Genomic DNA, 22,845 nt, shown 5'->3' with positions numbered 1-22,845 from the left:
GAGATGTACTGGAAGCACCTGAACCAGCTCTGGAAAAGACAGTTGTGGTTCAGAAAAATTGCCTGGGATTCTCCTTTATTCAAATTATTTTAGCCAATTATTTAGCTAGATACAAAACAACCAACTGTGATACTAATAAAAAAGGAGGCCTGCCATAAAATAGATGAACTGCACACACAGAAAAGACATTCCTATGACATTTTTACTGTACATTCCATCTGCACAGTAAAAATGGGACTGTCATTTTAAATGAGAAATACAGAAATCTCTACCAGTAGGGGATTTCTAAGTTTCATAAACACCAGTACTTGATATTTGAGAGAAATAAGCACTGTGCTGTGTAAAATACTGTGTAATGCTGTTAGCACGTAAATTTCTGGATTCTTGCAACACTGAAGACTTCAGGGTTTAAGGGGGAAAATCAATTGTCATATGCATGTATGGTGAAAGTGGGAACAGTATCAAAGCTCCTACTACCCTTCAAAAAGAGACAACAAGTCTCTTCAGACGTACCGGAAAGAGCAGTAATCCTAGTTCAGCAGTTTTACAAAGAATTTTCAGAAAATACATTAGTGGAAAATTGCTTCTGCCAAAATACACTGACATGTGCGTTCCTCAGGATGCCATCAAATCATATCACTATGCAGCATTACCTTCTGCTTTTGTGTAGATTGAGATGTTTCCATTTACCAAGCCAGCAAACAAGTACTGAGACCTATATGTTAAGCTCATAACAGTTGATTTTTCAGGAGTGAAGAAGTGTTGAAGTCGAATTTTCTTTGAGCCTTGGCAACTTTTGTAAATAGAAATGCTATAGAAAGAAACAAGAAGAAACAGACCAGTGAAATTATGCTTTACATAGTTTGTACCAGAATATGCAAAAGAGAAGTTTAAAATAAAATACTGGGGAAAAGAGGGTTTTCTCCTTCAATTCTTGACACCCCAGAATGTCTGCGTAGACAACTTGCAATTACTTAACATTGACATATGACAACACATTCGTATTACCTTGTCTGCAGAAACAGTTATTCAAAAAAGAGAATAAAAATTCTGCTCAAAGTCCTTATTATGAGTCTATCTAAAACTTTAATTAGTTAAAAAAAAATATATTATGTGGAGAACTAGGGAAAACAAAAGAAAAACTCACTACCAGACATCACTTACACTTAAAATTTCCACAATTGCTATTGATTGTTACAATGGGTATGGTAAGAATATTGTTAAATCTGGATTTAAATCACTGATTTCTAGAAATGGCATTTTCCTTGGAAAATATTGTTTTCCTTCATTCATACTGGTTACAAACACCTTCAAAAATCACATGTAGTTACACACTTATGACCTCACTAACTATAACAAGATCTGTTTGTCAACTGACCTATAAGTTTAGAATATGTAGCCTCATTCTTCAACACAAATCAAGGGATGGCTCACTAGGCCATCAGTTCAAAGACAGCAAAGTAATTCATGCCAATAGTAAACAGCAATATTATTTTTTTCATGTGACAAATCCTGCATAATATGACAGGGCAGAAGATTAATGGATTCCTCTTTGCCATTCTGAAAATTGTCTAATACCTAAAGATAATCTTGTAATGTTACAAAAGTAGTATTTATATTTTTCAGACATGATGAACTAATCCTCTTTCATCAAAAAGATGTCCTGCTTTAATTTCAAATATCACACAGTGTTATTTTAAATAATGTAATGTGCATTTTACCCTTGATTTAAGTGGAAAAGATACCTTGAGGTCACTAGCATAACACTTGGATACTTTTTTAAAAAGTAAACATTTTCTTGAAAATATCTCTGACGGTTTTGCTATAGAATAGCAAACTTAATCAATAAATCATACACATTACACCAAAACCAAGAATCACCTTCCTTCTTCCATGCCAAGGCAAATAGTAGGCACATTAGAAGTTTTTGCAAGAACACTTTCAGAGTCTGGAGCTTTGTTTTGCTCTTTCAGCTTCTCCTCCTCTGGTATGTAGACCATGCAGAGAATCCGTGATTCCACATTGAAGCACTCAATAACCTTGGGGCTGGAGCTTTGAAACGAGACGATTGCAATCTGGCCCATCTGATTAGTACAACTGCCAATCTGAAATGAAGAAAGGAAAATTAAAAAAAAACACAACAAACTATGACTGATGCTTGTCTCCAGGAAAATCAACATGTACAAGAAGGAATGATTGGAATGTTAACTGAAGAGTGCATCTCAAGTTATATGTGCCAATATGAATTTTCTTGCATTAAGACATAAGAGAATAATTCAGCACAAATACAAGATATATCAAAACATTATACATACAAACTTGGCTTTTACACTCACAAAAAATATTGTGTTTTTAAAGCAGGAATTATATTATGGCCTATTCTGACATCTGACTCAAATGTACATACGTTACATAATATAATTACTGTAAGTATCTGTGCAACATGCTATTTTAATAACTGGTGTTCTAATTGTCTCCGGTTCTTTTAAAACAGATAATATGGCTGAGGCCTGTCCTTTGCACAGTAAGAGGTCTACAAAGAAATGCTCTGTACCAAAAGAAAGAGTCTTGTAAACTTGCTGATACAGAAACCTAAATTTCTCCCTGATCCAAAACTAAGTATCATTAACATGTCCAAAAACTTGCACATTTTAGGGATCAGGGAGAAGTAAAAAAAATCTACCCAAGCACAGTACATGTTTTTGTATAGTAACTCTTTCTGTTTATATGAAATAAAATAGGAAAGAGAAAAAATATTTGTAGCAGCAGAAAGATTTCATTTGCATGTTTTTGCAATTACTGTTTATAAATGGCAAAGACAAAAGGAAATTTTATGGGTCACCTTGAAAAACACAGCTAAGAAAAGCGATTTCTAACTTTTAATTTGCAAGGGTTCCCTTAAAATTTCAGTATTGTAGTAACTAGAAAAGCTCCTGAAATCATTAGCTTGCCTTTTTTTTTTAAGAACAGCTTCTATCCACCTCATTTTTTTCTGCTGGAATATCTGCGTATCTGGGGTCATAGCAATATGTAGAGTAAGTTTTTTTCCTATGCAGATTTAAACAGATTAATTTTGGCTAAAGCATTCTTGACACATGAAAACAGACAGTGTAAGCTCATACGGGTTTTTAGCAGCAATTGTTACAAATTAGCACATAATTCCCTTCTGAATGTGCTCAGCACTTTGGAATTCCTTCTGTGCTGCAAAAATTAAATGCACTTCACTGACACCCTACAGAGACCAGCAAGATCACACTGACAAATTAGTAGCTAATGTTTTATTTTTTAAACAAATAAACAAAGAGAAAAAAAACCAACCCAACATTTCTTTCATACCTACACATTTTCGAGTCACAAAAAGCAGTAGAAAGAAACAGGAGACAACCACTTTCAGATTTTACTTTGGGTAAAGATTACACTTACCCAAAGAAAACCATGTTCCACAGCACAGGAATCTGACTCTGTTTCTCCAGCAAGGTATGGCTCAGGATTATAAGCAGCACATTCAATCTTCAGAGAGAAAAAGAGAGCCGTTAGCACTTTAAAAAAATATGCCTGTTTCTTTCTATTTTAGTTTGTAATTAACTAAAGCATTTAAGGATATCAAAGACTCTCATAAGGCAAGGAGTCAGTTTAGTTCACCCAGCTTCCCCTGGGCAGGGTCAGCTGCACAGATATTGTTCCTGACACATTCCTTATCTACCCCTACAGACCTTCCCAGCCAAAGACTACAAATTGTCTTTTGCTGATCTGCTCAAATGCTTTGTGACTTTTATTAAGCTTTTTCACGTCCCCAAACTGACACCATCCCTGATGTAATCATTAGCCTGTTACCTCTCATCTCAGATACCAGGTACTTACTTCTCTTTCTTTGCAGTGTCCATTTACATGTAAGGCTGATATATGTCATGGCCCTGCCTAAGACACCTCTTCATTAGGCTAAATTAACATTATTACTTAATTACATATAATTTTTTTAAACAATTGCATTTTCAAATTTTTGTTTTTAAATTTATCATTGCCGCTTTTTCAAGTGACATCCCTCCAGCAGATGTATCAGCCTCATGTATACATTTGAGAGTGCAGAGTTTTCTCACCCGATCACACTATTCTAGCAGAGCTGGTAGCAGCACTACACCATGGTCACCTCTTTAGAAGCCTGTTTCTACACATCTCATTCATTACTGCTCTTTGCAACAATACTGCATTCCTAACCAATCCTTACCTTGCTGGTCTACTAAAAATTACTTTAACAGACCAACTAAACCACCTCTTCAATCTGCATTTATGAAACTCCTAATTTCTCCCTGAGCATACCATGTGTCTGTCCTGCTGACTGTTATCCTTTTTATTTTGCTTTCTCCCCGCAAATTGTTTCTCCAGGTGCCTTGGTCATTTTGAATGCTAATGCTATCATTCTTCAGACTTAAACTCCCTTCCAATCTCATGTCATCATGTTACTGTCAGTATATTAATAGCAATACTCATGATTTTATCATGCAGGCCATTAAAAAAAAACCTGAAAGCAACACCAGACTCAAGATTTATATTTAAAGTCCATTCCAACTCCGAAGATGAATCAAGCATCAAGGATCTGAAAAAAAACATTTTTATGACCAGTCATGGATTTCTAATTTCCCTAATATCCATGGCAGTTTGCTAAAGCTTATGTAAACACTTCAAAATATATAAAAGCAATTCATAACTGTGTAGAGAATAGAAAGTTTTCTAATGAGGTGTCATACTACATTTTTACACAAGATTCTCTCGAATTCAAACTAATGTTCTAATTTTGGACATCAACGTCCTTGTGATTATATTGTAGTACTAGTGAAAACTCAGTTAGTATTAACTTAGACTACTCAGTTAGTATTAACTGCCCACAGTCTAGCAACATCACCTCCCAACAGTGAACAATTAAAAAAAAAAAAAAACAAAAAACAAACAAAAAATCAAAACAAAATCAAAACAAAACAAAGCAAAAAAACTCCAACAAAACCAAAAAAAACACCACAAAACAAGTTGGCAAAAGTTAAGAGTTCTAAATTTCAAGTTTACTTAATTTTCCAAAGTGCAAAGAATTTTAGTCTCCTTGAAGTCAGCAGGCATTACAAAGTGATTTGCCTTAGCAGAAAAAACACAATTTATTCAGCAAAGCAGTTCACTATATACAGATAAAAATTTGAAATCAATAGATGAAAAACTGAGAAAGAAAAAAGAGCTTTCATGCCTGTCTTAGCATGTCTCATTTAACAGATGCTGAAGCTATCTACTTGTACTGATTCACAGTAGCTGTGACAATGAAATAAATCACTGGTGAAAAATAAGACAGTCTGCATGTTGGGTATTTCCCAGGCTCCTTGTTACACCTTGTGTCACTTTGCATCTTAGTCAAAAGTGATGTTTTTTCCATAGTTAACCCTGGTAGTTTAGCTCTCAGTCTTGACAGAAGCCTAGGATGTAAACCTGCCCTGATGGCTCCCTACGCCACTGGGGCAGGCTGAGCAGTACACAGAGAGCAAACAAACAGGATTAGCCAAGCAGAGGTTCTCTTCCCACCCTGAGCTGGGGCCTGAGAGCCAAACTGCAGCTGAGGCTGCAGTAATACTTAAGTCATATTTTCTAGTAATATCAAGGATTTGGAAGAACCAGGAATGACACCTGGGCTCACACCCACATTACTTTAGGAGCTGCAAAACTGGCAAAGTTAACCCAGGGCTGAACCCAATATTTTCATTTTTCATTCCCATGACTCTTCTGGACCTTTAATTGCTAATGGTCTTAAACCAAGGTAGCCACTCAAGAGAACTACCAGATGTGAACTAATAGATCTATTTACAATATGGTATTCTTTAGAAATTATATCACACAAGAAAACCTACTTGCAATCTCCTATCAAAATTACATTCACCTTAAACTCCTGTTGCTTGGCCATCATCACTGGCATGTGTCTAACGAGGAGAGGATGTTTTTCCTTTTTGATTTGATTCCCATCATCTTCTATGCAGAACCAACCTAACAGGTTATCCTCTGCTGTAATGGAAAGAACAAACATTAAACACTCCACAAACCTCTCACTGAATAATCACTTCCACTTTCCACAGGAACAGAAAAGAATTCTGTCAGGACGAGTCAATACAGATCAGGCTGTTTTATGCCATAGATGCATAAATGACAACATAAAATTATGAGCAAAAATTCAATTGAGTAGATTACATACATACTGATAATGCAAAAAAAGAACATCTTACATTAGCAAAATGTTAAGGGTAGTCTCTTAATGATCTTGTAAATTGAATATTGAAAGAGGAAATGACACATCAAACCTCTCCTCAAGACTCTAGGAAATCTGTTGAACAGCATTTCTCTGCCTGTTTAATAAACATCACTACCAGCTGCCAGTTATCATAATTGTAAGGATACTCGTCCTGGAATGATGGAAACATCCATTCTCTCTTCTTTTTTGTTACTTTGCTTGTCTTCTGTGAGACATCACAAAAGCACTCTATTTTGACCATGTGCTGATGAAACTTGCTTTCAAGCAAGTTAATGTTTCTCAACTTAGGCATTAGAAAGTCCAAGTATCTTTGGACACCTATCCCCTTGTGCAAACACAGGAAACTAATAACATCACAGGACAGCATATTTTTTATTGCTGTAACTTCGAGACTATTTGTGGTGATTTAGATGCAACAATTAGTCATGAATACCAGACTTCATTAAAATACTGTTATTCCTTCATAATGAGTGCCCTGTTTTATCTATAATGCTATTACTTTGTAGTGATACACAATCACTACTATTTACTCTATTGCAATTTTAAACACTTACAGACAATTTTCATCAAAAAAGGAAAATCATTCTCCAAAAAATAAAAATAAATATATTACACTGTACATTGAGAGCTATTTTAACTTTTTAGGAAATTTGAGTAACTAGGAATTACCAAGGGCCAGTTTAGCCATTTGTAAATTGTTGATCCAAGACTGTTTGATGGCAGGGGTAAATGTATTGAACACAGCTGTAAAGAAAGTTGGCCGCCCAGACCTGCAGTACAGGAAGAAAAGAAAAGCCACTATAAATGCGTTGGCTATGAATACAGCCATGGCTAAGAATGTTGAGCAAGATGAAATTTCATTATTTTATAATACTTAGACAAAGACACAGCTCTGATTTAAGTGTGCAAGCTATGATACAGCATATTTCCATCTTCCTATACTTTACATGAAATATTATGAGATGAGCTGGTGAAGGAATACAACAGTGACTGTTCCCTATTAGCTGTCACTGCCATGCCTCCTCTCTTGCTTCTTGCATCCAGAATGCTGAGCTGAGCAACAGGAGAAAACCTACAGTGGTGCTCTGGAACATTAAAGCTGCCAGCATTACGGTGTAAGAGCAAAACTCAGGGGCTTACTATGGAGAGAGAAGGGAGGGAAGAGCTACAGATTCCCAAATCCTCACTCGTACATCTATACCTAATATAGAAACCAACTTAGAAAGTTTTGTAATCAAGATTTCTACTGACTTGTCCTGTTTTCCTGGGAGTTGCAGCTGAATTCTACAGCGATCTGCTGCTCTGATTTCGTCTTCTTTTTTCAAAATCAGTTTTTGTAAACCTGAGGTCCAGTCATGGGCTACAGATGGGTTTAAGTTCTGAAAAATTAAAGAAACTAAGATTCAACACCAGCCTACCAGCCTGTTGCATACAGGATAATAAGGTGATTCCTGCATATAACAAACAATGAGACATGGCATTCAATTAGACCACATTTCCATCATGGATAATTTAGCCATAATTGTAAACACAGTTCAGAAATATCTGTGTTTCTAATAAATATTTTGGAAAATATTTTCTAATGTATTTCATCTGAACATTTAATCTTACATTGCTCAGTTTGATGATGCATAAATGGCATTCCCAAGTGTTTGTCAAATTAAAACATGAATTTCTATTGAGTGTATGCACATGCCTTTTACTTTATTCCAGCATCACAAATTCTGCTACTAAAATCTTTTGAAAACATCGACAAATCATATGGAAAATATGCTTTTGTTCAAATCTTTGAGTCAAAATGTTTACAGAGCCATCATGAAAGATGTGTTGACTAAATCTGTTCAAGCTGCTGAAACAACAACTGCAAGGTGAGTGTTCTGTTGCAGAGAGTAAAAGCTCACCTGAATGTACAAAGCATCAAGACTAACAAGTACACAGAAGTATACACACTTTCCACCATTAGAATTCTATGACAACTTAAGTGTTTTTCAAATATCAAGAAGCTAACCTCAGTCCTTAACTAAATTCTTGTAATGATCTTACACACATCTACCCTGAAACAAGGACTGAATTTTAAGTTTTCAAAGTCTAGTTGGCTCTGTCAGTGAAGGCAGAAAAGTTTTTTATATGGTGATGGGTGAATGTCTTATGTTATATCTGTGCTATACATATTCCCAATGATGCAGATGAAATTCACCTTCTAATACTTGTGAAGCTTTTTCCAAAAGAGCTCTTTCCATAAACTTCATTCAGAGTACTTATTTTCACAAAATGTTATGTTTTATTTAATGCCTTCACTCTGAAGTCAAAATATGTCAAGAGAAACTCAGCTTTCATATATTCATATATATACACACATTTGCAACCTGTGGTGGCAGGTAGGAGTTAAAAACTACATGTAACCATGTATAAAATGTATAAAAAGCAAAAAATTAATTGTCTGAAATCTCAAGACTTCATTTGGTGTTAAGTACTATATTTGTTTGCCAGAATATAAGCTAAATCAAAGAGATGTGAACAAAGCTAAAGCAAAATAGTTTCAAAATTCTTCTGAAAATCCTTTTATATTTTTGTGATTTATACTCAGTTTTAAATACAGTTTCCCCCCAAAAGCCAGGATTATAAGCTTGGATGGGGATCAAGAGCTTCTTCCAAACAAGCATCCTCCTACTACTGCGTCTAACTGCAAGAATCCAATTTCTTTACATCAAAATGTAATTCTGTTTCCATATAAGCTTATCAGCTACTCAGCAAACGAAGACACATGTAGTACCCACCTACACTTAAAAACCACAAAGAAAAGCAAGATTAGAAGGACAGCTGTAATCTATTTATAACACCTAACAGTTACCAGTAAATGCTGTTAACTAGAGGTAATACTAGAGATAAAAATTATTCCACTTTTTGCAGAGAGAACTAAAGAAGGCCTAGCACAAACACCAGGGAGAGGCAATTATACAACTTTACAAGAACAGGCTTGAAAAATAAATCCAGCTTTGTTTATTACCTGATAGTTTCCTTTAAGGCTGCTTATTAATTGGCTAATTTGACCAAGTACATTCAAGTCATGTAAAAGGTTCTGAAGATCATGGTACAGTTGCCCTGGTCCCATATAGAGTTTGTCTGAAATGAATAAAACCATAAGGTTATACATAACAAAAATATGCAATTTTCAGTTGAACAAGGAAAATATCACAAAGACAATATAAACATATATTATATCCTAAATTCAGAGTGCTTTATTTCTTTGCATGTACAGGCATTACCATTGGCTTTTACATCATCTTATTGCATTTTTAGCTACAAACAAGATTCAAATTGTTCATCTAGTTATTATGGAGAGCATTATCTGCAGTTTTAATACCCCACACTAGAATTGTAACAAATATCAAAGCTTCATTGGCCCCAAAATCTCTTGCTGCCATGGAAGTTTTGTTTAGCACCAAACATCAGACTTGCTGTAACACATTAATGCAAATCTTTCCTGGAGGTTGTTTTTGGTTACATGACAAGCAAAAACATTTATCTGTAGCTTTTGCTATGATGGTTAAAAATTCAAAATTTGCTTTATTGATCATGAGACAGTTCTGGATCATATATCTATATCCTAACTCTAACACAAGCCTGCAATTTCACTGAATCACTTGAAATTTTACTGCATTCATACTTAAATCAAAAAAGGATCTTTTCTAAAATCAGCAGCAAATCTGAATGACAGCAGAAATATTTTATGCTAATAATCAACAAGTACAAGGGCTTATGAGGGAACAATAACTCAGAAAAACACACTGATTACTGGGATAAGGTGTCCATTTAAATACACAAAGCTTGCAAACCCCTGCTAGTAAACTCTGACTACCATGATGCTAGGAGTGGAATGGTTATATAATTCCTTTGGAAACAACACTCACTGTCCCATAAAAAAACCCACCCTGACTCATACAGAGTCAGCATGTTTCCCTCTGGCTGAATGACAGGAACAGGACTGGATTATCTTGCCAGGAAACTCCTGCAGATTCTTTAGCTCACACAGTGTAGTATCCAAACTAGGGATCCTTCATCCCTAGCACAGCTTTGGAAGCCAGTCTGTGGGCAGCAAACGCCCCTGGATCAGAAGGATTTCACTGGTGTGTTGGCAAGAACAGGATCTGAATACAGTGCTGGCTACTGGCTCTGCAGCCAGCTGTGCCACCTGCTCTGGCTGCAGGGCAGAGAGTGCTGGGCACCGCTCAGCTGCCACACACACTGCTGGTGCCTCTGCTTCCCCCAGCCTGCTGCAGGCCAGGGTACAAAACTCAAACCAAACACAAAGTTGTCCAAATAGCCTAAGCCAGAATAAATATGAAAAATAAGCATGCATGAAACAATATTACTTAAATCATTAGTATTTTTTTAGTTAGGTATCAAAATAACTATTTTCTAAAGACATTTTCCTGTTTGGAGGCATCAAACAGATAGAGGCCATCACAATCTTTTTCTTTAATGCAAGTGATTCTATTAAGCTGGAAGTCTGCCTTAAATCCTGAAAAGCATAACATTTCAAGGCTCAAAGAAAATATGAATGTCTACTTTATTTCTGATTTCACCATTTCACTGCAGGAAAATGCAACATAAACCTAAAATATTACACATTCCCATAAAATTCCAAATTATTATCTGGCCCTTAAATCTTTTGGTAAATTGGATCAATGAAATTATTTCTGTGCATTGCACTTGAGCAACAGACAGGGAATGACTGCCCTTTACTACTGTTTACACATCTAGATAATAGATGTGATTATCATCCTCTTCTTTGCCTGCTCTGAATGCTAATTAAAAGAACAATCTAGCCTTTCTTACCCTGAAAACCAAATTAGTCCATAAGAAAAGATGATTACATTTATTGTACACCATGAAAAGAAACAACTCCAAAGTAGATCTAAGAAAAAGAATTTGGAAATTATGGTCAGTTGAGTATGTTTGCAGTTGTTTCAAAAAATAATAAATTAAACACTTTTCTTGAACTGCAGACTCCATACTTTCATTAAGCTGCATTTTCACTTTCTTCAACCCAAATACTTGAAAAATCTCTCTTCTCTTCTTGTATCTATCTTCTGATAGCTTACACCTTTTTTCTTGCTACCATCCACAATAATTGTAATTTGTTAAGTACTAGAATCACTAGTTCCTAGATGCATCAAATTATTGATTTTTATGGGGCTACTTGCAAAGAAACAGGCAATCTGGTGAAATCTAGCTAAAAGCCATGACAGCGTGTCTGGCAATGTAAATAACACAAATTATATCATTCTTGCTCCAAATTTATCTAAAGAAAAGATAACTTCTGCAAAAAAAAAAATTAACACTGAACAGAAATAATTGTAAATAATTGTTTGATTAGTTGAGTTTTTGGCAGAAGTCCAGTCACCTGTCATTTACAAACTCCACTACTAAACAAACCAAACAGCTGCTGTGAAAAACTTACTTCAAGACTTTTTGAAATTTAGCTTTGTGGGTTTGAACCAAGAGAAAACTTAGAACAAACAGGTTGTGAAAAGCTGAGTCTGTGAGGCTTCACTTGTATAGGACAGATATTTTCACCCAAGCAAATTACATTATTCTTAAATTATAAAGCCAGGGTCATGCTTTGTAGCTTGATAAAGACACTTAGCAGACATTTTGTTTATTATTGTTTGGAGAACAGATATTAATGCAACATATAACAAGCAGCATCCAGGCAAGTCCTAGATGCTGCAGGACTTTATGCCATAGTCTTCAACTGAGGCCATAAAGCAAGGTTTAACTACCTACACAGATGGGCTTGCCCTGGGCAGTACATATATATCCACCGTGCCTGATAATCCTCTTCTTGAAGCTTCAAATAATCTTACAAATATCTTTGTTCCAGTCTTGGAAATAAGGCATAAATCTTGAATTTCTTTCAGTAATCATCACCTGAGTCTCTTTTGTCTTCATCATGCATATTTTATAAGCTATTAATAAGTCAAGATAAAAAGGATGCAATATGAATGTCAAAGCAAATAAACTAACCTGGCATCTGAAAGGCTGTCACATAGAAAAACCAAATAAAAGTAATTTTAGGCTCATTCATTAAAAGATCACATTCTTAGTACTGGAAAGGAAGCACAAAATCAAATCAGTAAATAATTAATGAGAGCCTGCTTCCATTCTCTGATGTTCTAGAAACGAGAAACAGCCAAGAAGATATTTTAATAGACTAGGACTATAGGCACCACTAATATCAGCCTTTCATGGAGGTCCCTAGTGGGCACAAACTGACACAGAAAAATAAGGCTTCAGAAATCAACAATGATGTAGATTCATCAGAAGTAAGTTCTCCAAAAAGTGATCAGTTGGATTGTGTCTGAAAAATAGCTGCAAGTTATAGAAACTTTATCTCTGAACTGGGTCCTGTAAGGGTTACTCACAATGTCCTTTAAAATAGAACTGGCTTCTCAGTGGTTAACCAAGCACTGACTAACAGCTGATCCTGAGAATCGTCTGATGGAGGGTTTTTCTTGAGTGGAGGAGGTGGGGGAGAACACTACTCTGTTCATCAGATGTTTCTCAGTTCACAGCCACAGACTGGCTCCTTCAGCCCACACATGTTCCCTGACCATTCAACTGCTGGCTATTTTGGGGTGGGTGTTCACTCCTTTTATCCATAGAGAGTGCACTGAAAAACTCTTGGCTTCACTCCAAAGCAGATACATGGTCGGTTTCTTTTGTACTATGAAATGTTTCACAAATGATAAAGACATTTCCTTCTCTTTCCAAGCTACTCTTGTTAATTATCAACCTCTAAAACAACTTATTTTTCCTATGAGAAAAAAGTCTTTAGTGGTTTTAGAGGAGGATCTCCCCAGCTCTACACATCCTACGTGCTACAGAGTGTGCCTGGGCAGGAGAAAAGGCAGCATGTTGTAACCAATAACCACATATGTGGCTTCAAAGGCAACTTTTTTGCATTCCACCTACAGATCAAGGGTGAAATATTGGCCACATGTAATCCAGCAAGAATCTTTTTCACCAACCCCTTTGTTGCTAAGATTTTACCAGAGGAATTTGTGCCTCCCTGCAACAGGCAAGTTTAGTGCCAACAACCAGTAATTCTTGCAAGATACCCAATTCCTTGCTCAGCATTAAATTGAAATACACTCAAGGTTAAAAAAGAAAACATAACCACAACTTGTTTTAGAGGGAAGAAAGGAGGCTAAAGTTTAAATTGATTTTGCTGCTATGTAAAAATGGGGAGAATATTTGCTTTTTATAACAATTTCTTCTTAGGCCAAGATACATTTGAGTAAAATAACAAACATTTATTTTACCTGCTTGTTTCCCAGTTATTACTCTCAGCACCACAGCTTTAAATTCATAAATTTTGCCTGGTACGAAGTAATTTTTATAACTGAAACAGAAGCAATTCTAGGTGATTTATACCCAGACATTTTCAAAGCCTGCAGGAAATTCCCTGGGTGTGGTTAAAGTCAGTTTAACTTGGTTCAGGCAAAAGTAGGATTGGGAAGGTTGTGAATAAATATACACATGCTAGAGAAGTGTCCGTGTGCTAGTGCCTGGGCAGGGGGGAGGATTCCCACCTCTGGCAGAGGGCTGCATTGCTGGGGACCAGCCACAGCTCTCTCCCTGCACAACAGCAGGGAGAATAGGTGCTGGCACAGCAGCTGCTCCCTTGGGATTGTCATCCATCCGGTTTCCCTACATTTTTAATTTCCATGGCCACTTCAAGCATATTGGTTATCATAATCCTGAACTGATCACACCCTATTCTTCTTGTCTAAGAATTACAAAGGGACACATTTATTTTCTATGGTGATTTGTTACCTGTAAATATTTTCTACAAGCTCTGGCTGTGTGTTCTGATTCCCATTTGTGAATTACTATTTTATCACAGATTTATGCTGCTAAAGACAGAGTAGATGCAATCACCCATAATTTGAACATCTATTGCTGGGCAAGCAAACATAATGGCTCAGCTGGTCCCATCCCATACTAAACTCCTGTTTATTCCCAATAAGAAGGATTTTCTTCAAGTAATACTCTTATATAAATCCAAATGTCACACAAATAAAAGCCTCAGTCAATATATTTCCAATATTGCAACTATTTTTGCAAACATTTCTGTATTGTCCATCATGTTGAAACGAAATACTGTTTATAATAGACAGACTGACGGCTGTCTCTTTTACTGCAAAGTAACTAATATAGACAACGTCTGCCTTGAGTATAATCATAGTAATGAACTTTTCTCCACATAGTTCAGAACCACAATACATCAATATAAATTGCTTTTGGAAAAGCTATATTGAAATGAAGTGAAAACCACTGCATCATGAAAATTCAAGGTCCTTATAAAGATTACTTTGCTTCTGAGAGATATGTAGCCCTGAAGTCAGGGTAGTGTTGCACAGAATGGAAGATCATGAATGCTCAAATGCAAAAAAAACCCACAAATGAATCTGAGAAAGGCTCTTTTCCTGACTACCGTTCCAGTGTTACTGAGGGGTAACACAAAATTAATGATATGCTTGAAGAACATGCCAGATCTGAAGACCACTCTCAAAGGTTGGTATATCCCAAATTTGACTTGCCATTTGCAATCTGGCCTTCCAGGCTGAGCACATTTGTATTGCTTCCTCCCACTGAGCCATCTGTGTGCATCCAGGCAGCACACTGAAACGTCAAATGTTATGAAAGGAAGAGATTTGGGAAAGTTTCAATCCTCATATAGAGCATAAAAATCACCTGGGATGGGGGAAGAAGTTACATATGTGGGAGGTAAGTTTAAGCTGATGTGTCTGAGAAAGGAATATCAAACTGGTACTTGTATAGGATTACACACTTGGAACAAATAATAAAAAAACAGGCCCTTACACAACATTTAAACTATATTTAAACCTGAGAAGCTTGTACAGTCTTCTGGAAAGCAAAGTATCATGATACTAGATGCATTCTTGATCAGTTCATAATAAACCAGACAGGTATCATGAGACTGTTAACCTATTAATGTTAAACTATGATGATGCAGCAGTAATATATTTAAAATCATTTAAGTGTAGACAGAACTATTCAATTCTTTAAAATTTGCTTTGATTGTCCTAGAAAAGTTATGTTGATTTTTTTTTCCTGAAGTAATAATAGGCAGCCAGCAGCCCACTGCTTAATTTATAATGCCCACCATTACAAAGGACAAGAATGGAGACTGTGAAAGACAATGTTGTATCTAAAGTAAAATAGTTTCCTGTACACTGAAGACCTTGATAATTAATATAATGAAGTGAAACCAGAAACTATTAATAAGACCCAAGATTCAATCACTGCAGTTGAGGAATTCTTCCCCTATACTTGGTCCTAAATCCTGTTCCTATGGATACAGTGGTATGCAAAGCACACCATTGCTTTATAGCTGTTCAGTGGAAGAGAACTTATCAAAGTGAGAAACAACATTCTCCTTTCACAGGTCTAGTGGAACTACTTTTCTCAGTACAAAAAGAAAAGGAAATATTTATGTGCAATTTTATATGCAAGCTACCTATTTCAGCAACAAATAAACAAAGTTGGCAAAAAGATTGTGAATCTTGGAAATACCAGAAACATTAATTCATTTAACAGTTCATACTGATGTTATGTGAAGTATTATTTCCTCTTCCTTTGCAAACTCTCTTGTCCCAGAACACCTAAGTTTCACTAGAAGGCTGGTGATGAGGGCCCCCTTCTGTACTAAAACTATCTTGCAAAGAACGTTGACACATCCAAGCACCTGTTATACACCAGAGGCACATCCATACCTTTGACATACATCATCCTCAGAAATTCTGTATGAGTGTTAAAGCCAGTAACAAAAGCAGATGAGGTTTTTAGATTATGGACTACCAACTTCCTGCACGCTGTGTTATGCAAGCAAAGTCCCTGACAGCACCCACATCACCACCCTCATATTTGTGTCTTCACTTGCTCACTTATGCTGTTTCTGTTTCCACAGATGGATCAGAGAAGCACGTGGCAGATTCAGTTTTCTTGTTTCTCCTTTATGAGAGTTTTTGAACAGCCAATTGGAATTTGACTAAAATAGTGATTAAAAAAAAGTTGTCCAAAATCCTGGCTTATGACCTAAACAAGTCCACAGGTCAATTTAAAGTTCATCACAGAAAAGCAGACTTTCTGCTCTCCCCTGGTTTGCTTTTTCACACTAAATCCAACTCATGATATCCACAGTTGCACGCACCCAAAAAATTTGAGCCACCTTAAGTCAACTGCAGGTCTCCTGAGATTATACCACACTCTCAGGTCCAAACTACACAAGTTTTTGAGAGGCATCAGACTCCAGGTTCGGAAATTTAAACAAATGAGAAGTCAGGAATGATGTCAGAGAACAAGAGTTTAGTTGGCAGCCATCAATGAAAAGCTGATACGTGCAGCTACTCGCACATATCTTTGCACTACAACCCTAATTTAGGCTTAGTAACCTGGTGTGGAAAGAAGCCGAACAAGCATACACATAGTATTAGGTGACAAGTAACAAACCCCTCAAGCTTACTAGAATGCAAACTATTCAGTTCAGACATGGTGTAAGCAAGCAGTCAGGATATAGTCAGGACTCTCTATCATCAACCACCATGAAGAGCTTTATCATAAACATGAAATGACACTGTTCAGTGTAATCATACTTTAATCATGTAAGCATCTAAACATAAATTATGTTCTTAATTATTGAAATTTATAATCTGAGTCTCTCAAACTAATGTATTAAATTAACTATTCTCACTGCCATGCAAGACAGGAGTTCTTTGGGTCCTAATCACAGAACCAAATACCACACAATACCCAGTACACAGAGTAGAGCTGGGAAACAAACCTCACAAATCTCAACTCTGACAAAGTATTTTTAACATACTTTACCTCACTGTCAGTTGAGATATCTACTTGTAATTACATGAATGCTGAGACCCGTCCTTCTCATTGTATCAGATCCAACACTGAAGAAATAGGTTGCATAAAAATTACCATCTAACCACAAAACTGCTTATTCACATATCTTGAGGAATAGCAAGATAAAATCAACAGCTTGCAACTGCAAGTAGTGAGTAAGGTATTGAATTCATTGTGCTATACAATTTGTGAATAAAATTATGCAAAATAATGCAAAACCACCAAGGAAATGTAAAGCCTTGGAGACAGTGAGAAGTAGTTCAAACATTGAGAGCATGACTTCAAGATTATATTAAGCTCCAGCTAATCCTCACTACACAGGGAATTTCAGATATAAAAGGCCATAAATATTTTTCCTGCTGACAGCAGCAGCTGTACTGTGTCAGAGATTAAAGCAGCAGAGAACATGAGGGAGAAACACTGGAGCCCTGATTTGCTCATTAGAGTGGACCCCACGGCCCAGCTCCCCAGTGTCACACTAGCTGGGACAATGATCAGGGGTCTTCCTGGACTATGAACTGACTGCAGTTCCTGGCTCTGCTCCCATGAGGAAGAAAAGTGCTGTAAACAAAAACTTGAGAGTGAAAGAAGTGCCATGGCCCTTTCTCTCACAAGGCCCAAAGAGGAAGGCTGAGGACAGCATGGACCTGGAAGATCCTGCCCTCCTAAGGAGGGAGAGGGGTCACACCAGGACCTCTGGGATGCACCTGCATGGGCACAAAGGGTGAGGGAGAAACTGGGTGCAAAAAGATAAACACTGATATAAATAGGCAATGAAAGTACACATGTGAAAGCATTTAAACAATGAAAGTACTGCAAGGGTCCCAAGACAGGTCTCCAGGCAGTCATAAACTGGCCCAGCTGCCAGAGGTTTAAACTGGAGCTCCCACCAGACTATAACAACTCATGTGGAAATGGCACTGTGAGCAGCTCACCTCCCTCTTTCATGCACACCAGCTGGGTTTCTAATAATTTTACTACTCTGTGCCATGATGTGGATGAGATCCCTAGCAACACAGAACAAGGTTTATAGGAAGTGGATGACAAATCCTATAATTGATATAAAAATACAAAAGGCAAAGAGAAGAATCTCATCCTGCATGGGTGAGACAAGCATGTAACACCTAAATTTATCCTTGCCTAATCCACTAGATAGAAACTTATGTCCGCTTAACAAAGTCAACTATTTAATGTCACCCCATTTGCTCAGATGAACAGGCTTTTTGGCACTAGATTTATTTAAACTCTTTGGTCTTTTGTTTGTATATATCAGTGACAATTTACATTTATTAAATCTCATACACATATTAAATCTCATTTAGTGCACAGTATTGTCTTCAATAACATTAACTTTAAATAAAGCCTTACATTATTAATCTTTATATATTTCACTGAGATGAAAGCTAGTTAAATTAGCAAGTCATGCCACATCTTTTTTTCAAAATCTTATAACCAATGCTGGAGTTGATATGTCACTTAATATTAGTTTTGCTTACTCTGGATTTTGTATTACTATTGCTGTGCCTTACAGGGATCATAAAGCTGACTTTTTTTTCTTCCCCAATTCTGTATCTCTCATTAGAGAAACATGCAAAAAAACCCAGCTTTAATGGCAATGGCTATCACAGCAGCACTATCTTCATTTTTGAAAAGAGATGCCATTCCACTGAGCAGCATATTGACAGAAACAAGTGCACACTCTAGCCCATCATACATCCCTCCCTGTTTCCCTGGCAACACTCAGAGGCCTACACAAAGTGACTGCATCAAGCAGAAGGAAACTTGGAAGAGAGGAATAATTTCTGCACTTCAGCATCATGTCACTACTGTATTTGACAGTAAACAAACCCCACAGAGATCAAGAACACAATCAAGTGGAAACAGAGTACAATTGTATCCCTGGAACTCTGAATGAGAAAGAGGAACAACCATGGTTTAGCAGTTCTGAGCTTTGCTCTCAGTTACAAACTGTAAACCTGTGAAATAAAAAAAATACATGAAAATGCAGCCATAAGCATACTAACCTGATTTTTGACATAATTGTTTTCTTCAATGCTCATTACTGTATGGATCTATAGTACAGATGGGTCTGGCTCATTTCCCCTTTCAGCCTTTAGACATATTGCTCAAATTGATGTTTCTTTGCTCAAGTAACTGTCTATGCTGTCTCTTAATCAACGTGATCAGAGCAGAAGACTGCTGCCAGACACAGGTTTCCCACCCAGACATGGCAGGATGCCTAGCCATGTCTGGGTGTAGAACCCTTTGGTTCTACAGAGTCTCTCTAGTCTGGTCTTAAATAAAAGCATTGTGAGAAACTTCTCACTCACCCTTTTCATTCTGGGGACCCAAGAACAGGCAACTGGCGGTGGTTGCTGTGGCACCAAACCAGCATTTGCCTCAGCACAAACCACAATTCCCAACCCATCGACAGTTTGCATGAAGTGCTGCAAACTCGTAACATGTGCCAGAAGTCCGAGAAAATGAAACTCTGGCCAGTATATTTGACTTCCATTCCTATATTCCCCATTAAAAGGCAGTGAAATACACATATTCGCAGTGATTTCATGTACACATGGATGAATTGTAAGGAAAGGTTATCTTCTGATTCTTCTAGAGGGGCAATACTGAATATTTTGGTAAGAAGTTACAAATTTGCCCTTTGATTACACTATTTATATTTTTTGAAAGTATTTATAATATATCAATGACATATTAAAACCAAGTTGTATTCACTGTGCTTTCATCAATCCTTTTTTATATTGTAAAAGTACAGGTAGTGTTGAGCTTTCTTGATGCCCTCTTTCCACATAACCCAAAAGGGAATCTGAAGAGGCCCCAGTAAACTGGAACCTGACAATATGGTCCCAAGGCAAGAAGGATGACTGTGGTAACTACATGCCTGTCAGTCTCACTTCAGTGTCTGGTAAAGTTACAAGGGTTATTCTGAAGCTAGTGAAAAACACCTGAAAGACAACACAGTCATTGGTCCCAGCCAAAACAAGTTCATGAAGTTGAAGTCCTGTTTAAGAAACTTAATTTCCTTTTATGAAAAAGTAACCCAGGTAGTTGATCAGGGGAAGTCAGTTGATATGAACTGTGGATTTCAGTAAAGCTATTGATCTAAGGCTTCTCACAGGCCTCAAAATGTCCAGCACACATTGTTTGATAAACACATTATCCATACCTTGTGGCTAAACACATCATGTGATGGGTGAGAAACTGGCTCATGGGTCAGGCACAAAGGGTTGTTTATAGTGGTGGTAGCACCAGACTGGTGACCTGTCACTACTGGGGTTTCCCAGGGCTTCATTTTAGGCTCAGTTCTCTTCAATGTCTTCATAAACGACTCCAAGGAAAAATAAGAACTTTACCAATGACACTAAATTGGGAGGAGCTGTCAAATCCCTTGAAGGCAGAGAGATCCTGCAGAGAAACCTTGACAAAATTATAGGACTGGGCAATCACCAACCGTAGGAAGTTCAACAAAGGCAAGTGCTGGATTCTGTGAATGGGACAGGGCATCCCTGGATGTATGAACAGACTGAGCACAGACACTGGAGAGCAGCCACACAGAAAGAAATCTGGGTATCCTTGTCAGTGGCAAGCTGAATATGGGTCAGCAGTGCTCTGGCAGCCAGGAAGGTCCAACCGTGTCCTGAGAGGCATCGGGTACAGGATCACCGGCCAGGTGAGGGAGGTGAATTTCTTACCAATGCATGAAAATAAAACCAAGAATATACAAATTTCTGTTCCCACTGAAATCATTCCCCTCTTCCTATATTAATTTAACTTTTCTATGCTATGACTGTGTCTGTGCTTCTGCACATGGACTAACTGGGGTGAAGAGAACAGCAATAGCCTACCAGAAACAATACATGGATTTACCAGGGGAAAAACTCTTATCTCACATCTTACTGCCAATGGTTCTGTGGAGAAAATTAACACATCACACTTTTTGGCACACATAATTAAATAATTGCTTCCACAAAAACTGTCTGTCTGGGATGCCAGAGAGCCATACAGACTTTCAAGCAAGACTAACTCTAATACCCGAAACAGGATTTCGACTAATTTGTTGAGAGAAATGCATTTTTTCCTGAAGACTGAGATTGTGAAATGTTTACTGATTATGATTGCAGGAAGCAAACACAAGTTGTAATTGCACTCCACTAAGAAAAAATATTAGAATTGTACAAATAAAGGAGCCTGCCAAACAACTAAGACTTCAATCCCTCTTCATGTTCGTAACTATGAGAATTTAGTCTATGGTTGGTGCTAGGGGAGAACAACAGAAACAAGACAAGCACACATCAAGGACATGGCAGTACAGCAGAATACACTCAAGTAAAATTTTCCTGCTTTGCTCCATACACCCTCAGGCCACATACCTTTTCCTACCAAAATACAAATGGTTTAAAACCAAAAAACAGCCCCTAAATGTGTTCTTCTGTAGGATCCAGATACAAAAGACTGCTGAACAAAGCTCAGTGGGGTAGAAAACTGCCCACTGGTGATTTTGCCAAGTGAAAACCAAGTTCACCCAGCCCTTGCTTTTCATCTTAGAACAGTACTGAAGCATGCCTTTGATTTATTCATACTCATAAAATCTTTCAACCTTTCAGCTGCATATTACAGGCTGTACAAGATTAATTCAAATTTAGCTATTAATTCAGCGCCCAAAGTAAAGTTTGCATCTTTAGACTAAACTGCTTTTTCTTGTAACATCATAGAAAACTGGAAGCACCAATTACATTTAGTCAATAATAAACAGCAAGATACAATTGTGACAGCTGCCTACTCACAGAAAAGATTTTGGTGGGGAAGAAAGCACCATGATAAGGGAAATGTAACTAATAACCAGTAATCTTTGCAAGAACACAACCTGAATCCATCAAGAATCCTTGCTAATCACAGCAGCAATGTCAGAATACCAACTTTACAGGAGTCAAGTACTCAACCTTGCATGTGGCAGATACAAATCAATTATTCTCAGTCTTCCAGAAATGCAAGAGGTAATCCCTCTACTACTTAATGATTTTACAAAGAATCACCATTATTCTGTATCTTTTCAGTACCCACAAATTGGATATGTAAGCTGAAAATTAGGTCTGAGAAATGGTTTTATGTGTCAGGATTTTGCCTGCAGCATCCCAAACTGTTCTTGATCACTATATTTTATTAAAATCACATACTATGAGGCCACCGGGATTTCACTGTATACTTTGAAAACAGAGGGAGACATAATTTTATGATGACTGCAAAGATACAGAATTTCAAGCAGAGTAGGTAGTATTTCTCTGTTACCACTCTGCAGTTTGTAGTAAACACCTAGTAGACTTATCAATTATCTGATACTACAATATTAAAGACCATGTAATCAACTATAAAATGCAGCAACTTGGTGGGTGCAAATAAGAAGCAACACTGAACCTGTACACAGTCTTACCACTCTGTCCCTCTGCAGGAAGGCTGTACTTTCTGAGCTTCTGTAATCTTTAGCAGCCAACTTAAACTGGAACTAAGGCGACAACTCCACAGAATAACTAACACAATTAGTGTTAGTGCGTATTCAAACTTGTCTATAAAGGCCAGTTCAAACAATTCTGCATTCAGAGTAA

The 22,845-nt window shown here is 37.1% G+C and overlaps 1 protein-coding gene across 7 annotated transcripts in view; it reads right to left on the bottom strand.

The window, feature by feature from the left end:
* The window catches only part of ARHGEF10 (Rho guanine nucleotide exchange factor 10), a 105,152-nt gene that overhangs the window by 23,289 nt on the left and 59,018 nt on the right, over positions 1 to 22,845 (bottom strand). For 5 of the 7 annotated variants that reach the window (XR_010997016.1, XM_068183579.1, XM_068183575.1 and 2 more), the window contains 7 exons: positions 9,285 to 9,400; positions 7,529 to 7,656; positions 6,947 to 7,047; positions 5,912 to 6,033; positions 3,424 to 3,510; positions 1,882 to 2,105; positions 654 to 811 (listed from right to left, as the gene is read on the bottom strand). Coding sequence is in view for 6 of the 7 variants with exons in the window: in XM_068183579.1 (XP_068039680.1) it covers positions 654 to 811; positions 1,882 to 2,105; positions 3,424 to 3,510; positions 5,912 to 6,033; positions 6,947 to 7,047; positions 7,529 to 7,656; positions 9,285 to 9,400 (936 nt within the window). In the remaining variant the exon portion in view is untranslated. The remainder of the gene's footprint in view (positions 1 to 653; positions 812 to 1,881; positions 2,106 to 3,423; positions 3,511 to 5,911; positions 6,034 to 6,946; positions 7,048 to 7,528; positions 7,657 to 9,284; positions 9,401 to 22,845) is intronic. The other 2 variants (XM_068183576.1, XM_068183578.1) reach the window with 1 other exon arrangement.

The sequence above is a fragment of the Anomalospiza imberbis genome, chromosome 3 (assembly GCF_031753505.1).
Source record: "Anomalospiza imberbis isolate Cuckoo-Finch-1a 21T00152 chromosome 3, ASM3175350v1, whole genome shotgun sequence".
Lineage (NCBI taxonomy): Eukaryota > Metazoa > Chordata > Aves > Passeriformes > Viduidae > Anomalospiza > Anomalospiza imberbis.
This window is presented reverse-complemented; position numbering and strand designations above follow the sequence as displayed.